Consider the following 9,635-nt stretch of genomic DNA (forward strand, 5'->3'; position numbering starts at 1 on the left):
TTTCCACCATCACCAGCGCCATTGAACCCATATTGATATTCCATAAGAGTTAATTCTAGATAGGGTGTTCTATTATTTTTCAAGACATGACGTTGAAGGAAAATACTAAGAAATAATAATTGTGTCTAATCACAAGCTTCTAGCCATAGATATTACATAATCATATATTAATCTTTAATGAACCCACAATCTAATACATGATGAAAAGATAATGCAAAAACTTACTTTAGTTTGTTATTGAAAATGATGAGATTAATCACAGGTATGATCTTTCGAATATAAATGATCTTAAACACCACTTTTCTTATCTATATTGATGAGATGAAAATAAAATAAAATCTCTAATACAATATGTAATGTTACCTTCTTTACAAACGTAGACCATAACCCATTTATTATTGTTATTGTTGTCGGTCACATTTCATATATATTTAATAATTTCAATTCACTCTGTCATCAAATCAAAATTTCTACGCAATAAAATTTTCATGACAATTATGCATGTAATGATAAAATTAATATTAATATCCCATTTTATAATTTTTCTCAATCACATAACCCTAACACATCTAGATAATATATACGTGACCCAAAAAATTCTAAGAGAGAAGTTAGTTTTGAGTTTCAAAGGTTTTTAAATCTATCAATTTGGTCACAATGCCTTATTATTTGTAATCAAAACAACATTATTATTCATTTCATTGTTATTAAAACGAGTATTTTAAACATGAATTAGTCTATAACTTAATAATTTATGTTTTATTTTTTTATCTTAATATGGGATAATTTAGAAAAACAATTCTTGTTTTATAAAACATTCGTTTTTTTTTTGTTTGCTTTATGTCATGTAAACCTACCTCAATAAACATAAACTTTTCCCATTGAGAATGTGCAGCATCTTCTCACGTTCCCGATTCCTACTGAAGTTTGGGTCGAACTCAAAGTCAGAACATAATCTGAGGAGATTCCGTGTGTGTGCAATGGACGCAGCAGCATCAGCTAGGGTTTCCAATGGCGGTGGCGGAGTAGTTCGCTTCCCGTTATCTGCATCGAGCGCTTTAGTAATTCAGAAGGGAGACATCACCAAGTGGTCTATCGATGGTTCCACCGACGCAATAGTATGTGACTTTTCCTCTCTCATATTTTCTTTCCTGAAAGAGTGGCTCGTCAAATCCATGAATTGCATGATCGCGTCCGCTGCAGGTAAATCCCGCGAACGAGAGAATGCTCGGTGGTGGTGGTGCCGATGGAGGTAACTCGTTTATTGTGGATGATGCTTTATACACAGTGAATTTATTATTAGCCAAAGAATGAAGGTATTTGGTTCTCTTGTTGAAGGGTGCTGCACTTTAACCCTCTGTCACACTCTCATGTTATAAATAAATGATCAATTTGGTCCTTCATTCGTTATTTTCTATCGTGAATAGTCTTTAACAGAATAGAATTATATAACAGTACCTAATGCATTGAATATATTCATCAGTTTAGTCTCTGATTTCTATATATTGAGGGATTAGTTTGAATTACTTTTCAATATTTAGAGGCCGTATAGCATGGTTTCTAATACTCGGGAGGTTACACATATAGTTATTTTACTTTAAGGTGTGTATATGAGAGTAGTACTTTATGGATGAAATTGATGTTTATTCTAAATAAATCTTATTGAAAACTACAAAATTATGAGTATTAAATAAGAAGAGAGGATTCAGACAATTTTGTGATTTTCAACAAATTTCACCCTGAGAGAGAATGTTAGAAAGAGGGTACTAGATAGCATGTCTGAAGTGTTTCTCTTCTTTTAATGGGTGTGACCCCTGCTCTCAGCTATTCATAGGGCCGCAGGCCCACAACTTGTTGAAGCATGCCGCACTGTTCCTGAAGTTAGGCCTGGAGTTCGGTGCCCAACAGGGGAAGCAAGGATCACACGGTGAGTTCTGCTTTAGCACATGCTGATGAGCTTGTCAAAATAGTTTTTGAATTGAAAAAGTTGTCTTATTTTTTAAGAAATTGAAGCTTATTTGCTAAAGCTAAAATCACCTTAACTAGTTCTGCTTGTCTCTCATAGACCTTGTAGTTGTTGATGTGCAGTGGTTTTATGCTGCCTGCTTCTCATGTTATTCACACTGTTGGCCCAATCTACAGTAGTGATAGTAATCCTGCTGCCTCTCTGGCAAGTGCTTACAGGTGGTTTTTTTTAAAAGATGTGCTTGTTCATTTTGTGTTTTGGGTAATTAATTGTCATTACACTTGATTCAGAGATTTGTATTATCATTGATTTCCAGGAATACTTTGAGGGTTGCGAAAGAAAACAACATTCAGTATATAGCATTCCCAGCCATATCATGTGGTGTCTATGGGTAAGTTTAGGCTACAAACATCCCTATGCCTTTCTAATTTACTCATTCTTCATTTGTTGATCATCCATATTGGTCATGTGGCAAAAGAGAAGACTAGTGTGAAAAGGTTAGAAATTAGAATGTAATTGCCTTTTATGATGGAATCCTAAGCACATTTATTTCCATTATGGCTTTTCATTTCAAAAGTTTGATTATTGGAACAAAAACAAGACACACTGTTAACATTTATAACGCAATAACTTTTGTTTTAATATACGATAGCCTTGCTATTTGTTATGATGATTAATATAGTTTGTTCTCAAACCTAATAATTTCAGTCCGCCAGCTCTCAAATCTAATGTTCCCTTTGATTTTTTATTAGACACAAGACTTTCATTAAAATTGTATAACACCACTGCTTTGTTTCAGATACCCTTATGATGAAGCCGCTACAGTTGCAATTTCTACCATCAAAGAGTTTCCAAATGACTTTAAGGAGGTAAGCCATTACTTATTATTTGATCTGGGTTCTGATAGGAATATACAATTCCTAACCTCTTGCTAAACTGTTATCCTTTTTGTTAGGAACCAAAAATAGAAATCCTAACACAATATCACTTTCTATGTCACAAAACAGTGTGACTGAAAGGAATAGTATTTCTTCACAACACTTACAACAATCAAAACAACAGGGTAAACAAAATTAACCCCAAAAAGAGCACTTTCCTTTTCACTCTAGAAAAATCAGATTCACCAATGTTAGAAATCAAAAAGCTAATAAAACCGCAATTATAATTGAGGACCTATTTATTATGTCTTTGTTCCCAAAGTTAATGGCTAACTACCCAGTTACAACTAATTACAATTTTGCCCCTTTTTCCTTTTGTAATAGATTTGTAAAGGTCGTTCCCTTTTCTTCTCAGGCCTGTTCCCATTATCAACAGTACACTTTTTTTTTATTAAAAATCTCCTTTTCCTTAAGGTTGAAATCTGAAAATTGAATAGTAAAGTTTGAATGATCTTCTCAAGTAGCTTCTTCTAGATGTTTGTTCTGCCATTGCACCAATGCTCGATGAATAACCTCTTCATTCTTATTCACTGTTTGATTATCCAATGCTTGAAGAGGCTAAAATTGTCAATCTCCCCCTATAACTTTGCCGTAGTTCTGATTCCACTAGATGGTCCCCTGCAGCTTTTGTAAGTTGTGAAACATAGAAAACTGGATGTATATGAGACTATTCTGGTAGTTGTAAGTTGAATGCAACTACTCCAATTTGTTGTAGAACCAAATAGGATCCATAATATATGGCTGCCAGTTTAGGATGGAGTCTAGTAACCGTGGTAGTGCACCTATGAAGCATGATCTTCAAATATACCCAATCCCCTTTGCTGAAGTAATGCTATCTTCTGTGCCTATTAGTGTAAAGTGCCGTCTGATTTTGTGCTATCTACAAATGAAATTTTAATTTCTTTAAAGCTTCATCTTGATCCATTAAATCTTGAGCCAACTTCATCTTGATCCATTAAATCTTGAGCCACAGTTACCGCCAAAGTTTCTCCTGGTACAAACTTAGTCGAAGAATGCGGAGGTCTACCATAAACCACCTAAAAAGGTGTGCAGTGTGCTGCCCCTTGAAAACTGGTATTATACCAATCTTAGCCCAAGGAATAAACTCAGCCCAACTTTTAGGCTATTCTGAACAGAAGCACCTTAGATATGTTTCCAACATTCTGTTTAAGACTTATGCCATCTGATTCTGGATATTATGTTGTACTCTTGTTTAAAGATGTTCCTTGCAGCCTAAATATCTCTTTCCAAAACAAACTCATAAAAGTAGGATCTCTATCATTGACAATGGAGATAGGTATCCCATGTAGTCATACCACTTTTCTCAAAATCTTAGCAATCCCTTTTGCAAAATATGGATGTTTGATTAAAAATAAAATGCCCATGTTTGCTTAATATGTCCACTACCACTTGAATCACCTCAAATCCTTTTGATTTAGGAAGTCCTGTAAAGAAATCCATGCCAACCTCTTCCCAATTGCATTTGGAATGGAATAGATTAAGGCTGTGACAAGCGTGTGGGAGAGGAGTCTTGATATTTTCTCCTCTAACAAACTTGACATTCCACTACAAATTTGGCGACCTTTCCCTTCATTCTTAACGAGAAAAAAATTGAGGCATTCTTCGATATGCTTTGTAAAATACTTGAGTGGCTCCCCAAAGGAGTTGCATTGTAGTTCATGTCTTGGAATCTATACTGAATTAGAAGATAATACCAACCTGCCCGTATAATATAACTTCTCTTGTTGTGCTTGATATTCACTCCTCTAATGAATTGACATTCTACTTCAAATTTGGTGATTGTTCCCTCCATTCCTAAACAAAAATAATTAAAAACTTCTCTATAATAGGTATTGGAAATTTATGCAGAATAATATCTTATTTAAAGTTCTATAATCAACATAGAACCTCCAGCTGTCGTCCTTCTTTTTATCCCAAAACACTGGATTGGAATTGGGACTATTATTTGGTTTAATATGCCTAATGCTAGCATTCGATGATCTGTGCCTCAATTTCATCCTTCTACACATGAGGATATTTTTACTATCTCACATTCATAGGGTGTACTCCTACTTTAATAGGAAATCAATTACCATATCTCACGCAGGAGGAATTCCATACTGTTCCTGAGAAACCTCAGAATTAGAAAACTCAAGTAACAATTCTTGAAATTGTTGCTTTTAGATTCTTAGGTAAGTGCAACTGTAATATTGTCTCAATCTTCTAAGATCTCCGTGGGTATCGACAGAGTCAGGGTGATCGTACCCTGTTCATCAAACATTCCCTAGAAGGTAAACTTACACTACTCTTAGTCTATGTAATGATATGATTTTGCAAGAGATAATGAACATGATAAACGAATCTTGAAAGAAAAGCTTGTTGCACAATTTGAAATGAAAGATCTAGGAAAATTAAAGTACTTTCTTGGGATAAAAGTAGCTTACTCGAAGAAAGGTATCTTTATCCCCCAAAGAAAGTATGTTATTGATCTTCTCAAAGAAACAAGTATGATTAATTGCAAGATTGCTGTAGTTCCTATAGAATAAAACCATATAATTGGGAGTGATGAAGGCATTTCTATCGTAAATAAGGGCCAATATCAAAGACTTGTTGGGAAGCTCATCTACTTAGCTCACACTAGACCGGACATAGCCTATGGTGTGAGTGTTGTTGGTCAGTTCATGCATGATCCAAGGGAGAGACATTTACAGGCTATAAACAAGATCCTACAATATTTGAAGACAAGTCCATTAAGGGGATTACGGTTAGAGATGACAAATAAACTCGTCCTCGTGGATATTGCCAGAATCCATCCCCGTTTTGACGGGGAATTCTCGCATTGACTGGGTATGATATGGGTATGGAAAGTCTCCAACTTTTTCAATTGGGTATGGGAATGAGTATAGGGATGTACATATCCCCGCCATAATAGTTGTCCCGTTTAAATTATTAAAATATTCACAATTAATTAAGTAATTATATATATATATACTATTTATTTTTTATTTCTTCTAATTATTTGGTTTGTAATGAAACTCATTCGCATCTCCACTATATTTTTTTATCTTATAATAATCTTTATGTAATTATGTTAAAATGATGTATGTTAATTAAAAGAATTTTATGTCTCATTTGAATATTTTTATTATTTTTTAATATTTTTGTTTGTTGTATATTTTCCTTTCACCTGAAAATGTTTAAGATTCTCAATTTAAGTGTTTAATAACACAAACCTTTTATTTACTAGGTAATATAAAAAAATTCTTTAATTATTATTATTAATTTTTTGTTTCATTTGAAGAACTCTTTTGTTTTGCTAAAATAATTTTTGTTATTTCTGAACCATTGAGTATACATATTGATACTTGAAAAGTTTTCTTATCTCTAAGGTATTTTTTATCTTATCATACCCTTAATTATACATCTATTTTTCTTTGTGCGATTTCTTTCAATAGTCTCTGAAATTGTTTCTAAACATGTTAATTTTTTAATATTTTTATTTGTTATTTATTTTTACCATGTAGAATACTATTTCAATATATTTTATCTAATTATTTTTTATTTTCTAATTCATTATCAATAATACTGTAATTTTTTCACTATAATTGTATAAATAATTTTTATTTACTACAATATAAAAATTTAATGTAATTGTCATGAATATTTTTTTATCACCATCTAACATATATTGAAGTTCATAAGATACAAGATTTATGTTAAAATTTTATTATTATATTTATTATTTGTTCTTTACATCATTTTGATCAAGTGGTGTACTATAACTTTTATTAGTGTATAAAAAAGAGATTCATTAGAATTTAAAAAATTGAAGTAAATAAACATTTAATATATATTTTAGTTTGAATATTTGTTTTCCTTTTATTTTTTTTTAAATATTTTGAAATTTTATCAATTAGGTTTCATTAATTTTTGCAAATTTAATAAATGTTTTGGTTCTCATGAAATTTTATTTTGTATTCTAATCTAAAATGTAAACAATTATAATTTATTTCAAAGTATTTGATATTGAAGAAGCAACCATCTTCCTAATATTGAAAATTTGATAATATTATATTTCCTTTATCGTAATATTTTATTATTTTATAAAAATTAATTAAAATTCATATTGAAGTAGTAAGAAAACGGGTACGCGTATGGGTACAAGATTATACCCGTTATCCGGTGAGGGTGGGGATGAGACAAAAGTTTGAAACCCGTTGGATTTGGATAATGGGGATGAGGATGAATTTTTTCTACAGAAATGGGTATGGGATAGCAAAACCCGTCCCCGTCCCACTTCATTGTCATCCCTAATTACTGTTTCAGAGGAATGAAAAATAAAAAATGGAAGGAAGTGTATATTGATGCAGAGATTAAATGCAATATTAAAAGTTAGATATTAAAAATGGAAGTGTTGTTAGTGGGATATTAAATGCAATATTAAAAGATGTTGGTAAATATTAAATGTATTACTTGAAGTTGTTAGAAGATTCTAGAAATCTCTTGTAATTATTACTTTAGGGTTGTAATTGTTACTTTAGGGTTTGAATTCCTCTATATATATATATATACAAGTTGATGTACGGTTTCAAAAGAATAAACAAAAATAAGAATCTTCTTTCTTTCAAATTATTCCTTTCAAGTCTTTGGTTACACAAACTGCCACAGTAGAGCACACAACTGGAAATCAACTTGCTTCCTTTGTTAGCTTTCTCAAAAGGAACATTAATTACATCTTGTTCAAGGTGGTCATGATAACCTTGGCTAAGGAACCACATTTCAACATATGCAGACCAAGGAAGGAAGTTTTTCCCATTTAGTTACTTAAAAGAAATGGAAGGACTTCCAGAGACTGAGACAACAACTCCAGTAGACATTTTTAGGAGTCCAAAATGGTAGCAAAAATCCAACATGAACAATAACTAGGTTTAACTAGGAAACCCTAGATAACCCATTAAACTGCACTTGGAAAAGTGCAACCAAGGACCAAAATAGATAAAGGAAGGACCGGCAAACGCAAATGAGGTGATGTGATGTTGCTTGGGCGAGTAGTTAAGACAAACATGATGCGTGGCGACGCGTGGAGCAGACTGAGGCTCCGGGACCGACAGGGTTTGGCGTCATTCGGAGAGGCGGTCTAAATCCGGTAGTTGCCAAAAGAAACTCTGACAATGGCTAATGACAGATGATGATGTAAGGCAAATGCGGCGAAACAATACGCCAGAGATGACTAAGACCAACACAATGAGATTGACCTTTTCTGATACCCACCTAAGATTAAAATAGATAGAAAATATATTTAGGAGTGCCAAAAAGACCTCTCTTATGATCTTCTATTTATAATGATAGAAATCTGATACAATGGGAAGGTGAAAGATCAAAAGACTTCTTCTATTTATAATGATAGAAATCTTATACAATGGGAAGGTGAAAGATCAAAAGACTGTAGTAGACACCTAAGTACAAAACTAGGTACAACTGGAAGTAGTCCCCAACACACTACTTCCTACTTATACTTAATAATTACTCTAACATATTTAGATTTAATAATTATTCTAACAGGATCATCTATTGCTTTAAGTATCCACTTGATAGTTTGATCAACCGAAGCATGTACAAAACACTCATTAGCAAGTTCATAGGAATATAACATGTATATATAAGATAAAATTGTCTAACTTTTGTTATCGTCAAAACTCTTATGGAGGGTTTTTACTAGAGATAGACCACCTAGATATGATAAGATTGTCTAATGTCTCAACACACCTTTGAACCTTTTCCACTAAAGGATGTTGCTGAGTGGTCCTAACAGTTCCTTTTTCAGAACTTTTCAAATTTAGGAGTTTGCTTGAAAATCAATTCCTACTCTGTAACTTTTCAGAAAAGATAGCATTAGTTAATTCAATTCCCAATTATGGGTTCCAAATATCCTTACATTCTTTAGAAATATGAGATGAGGAGAGGCAGCCCAGGTTAAAAGTTTGATCGATAAATATTGTATATAGTAAGGTGACATTTCTGAGATTTGGTGTTTATAATATGTATTTACGTAATACATGTTTACATTTTGTGGTTCTGAACGTAAACTTATAAAATACTATAGAAGTATGAGATGAGGCAAGATGCTATATCTGAAAGGTCGGAGTTTGATTGATAAATTTTGCAATATATACCAACATGTTTCTGTCATTATTTTTCAGAATATATGTAATTGGGAAAAATGTTTGTTTCAGGTGCACTTTGTTCTGTTCTCCCATGATATTTATGACATCTGGTTAAATAAGGTAGATGAGTTACTGAAAGATTAGTGTGCCACATACGTAATCAGCAACTCAATGGAACACAATTATCTAGTGGTTGAGTAAGGATTTCAAATGATTGTGTAAGGAAAAGATATAAACTTAATCTTGAAGATTTTGGTGGTGATGGTTTCTATTATATGATGTATACTCTATGAAAAAGATTTTAATTCAATCAGGCTCCATTTATATCCATTTTAGTGTTTAAGAATGTTTGATCGTGATCTAGCTATTTTGTCTTCAAAGAGGAAAAAATTGAATTGATAAAGCACAACTCTTGAGACAAATAATTCTTGAAGAGCTTTTTTAGAATCAAAGAGGAAAAAATTGAATTGATTGAGAAAGCACAACTTTAAAAGGCTTTTATTCCCAGTACTCCTACAATTTCTTCGTGTACCCTCTCAAATTTTGAAAATTACTATTTCACTATCC

General features: G+C 32.4%; 1 protein-coding gene across 1 annotated transcript; it reads left to right on the forward strand.

The window, feature by feature from the left end:
* Positions 1 to 834: 834 nt before the first annotated feature.
* On the forward strand, positions 835 to 9,398 carry LOC114193054 (appr-1-p processing enzyme family protein). Its single transcript, XM_028082755.2, has 7 exons — positions 835 to 1,118; positions 1,204 to 1,252; positions 1,825 to 1,927; positions 2,089 to 2,184; positions 2,283 to 2,357; positions 2,766 to 2,835; positions 9,138 to 9,398. Exons 1-7 carry the CDS (start codon positions 888 to 890, stop codon positions 9,210 to 9,212), a joined length of 699 nt encoding a protein of 232 aa, XP_027938556.1. The 5' UTR covers positions 835 to 887; the 3' UTR covers positions 9,213 to 9,398.
* The last annotated feature ends 237 nt before the right edge of the window (positions 9,399 to 9,635 follow it).

The sequence above is a fragment of the Vigna unguiculata genome, chromosome 8 (assembly GCF_037176805.1).
Source record: "Vigna unguiculata cultivar grain cowpea cultivar isolate G323 ecotype 2 chromosome 8, ASM3717680v1, whole genome shotgun sequence".
NCBI lineage: Eukaryota > Viridiplantae > Streptophyta > Magnoliopsida > Fabales > Fabaceae > Vigna > Vigna unguiculata.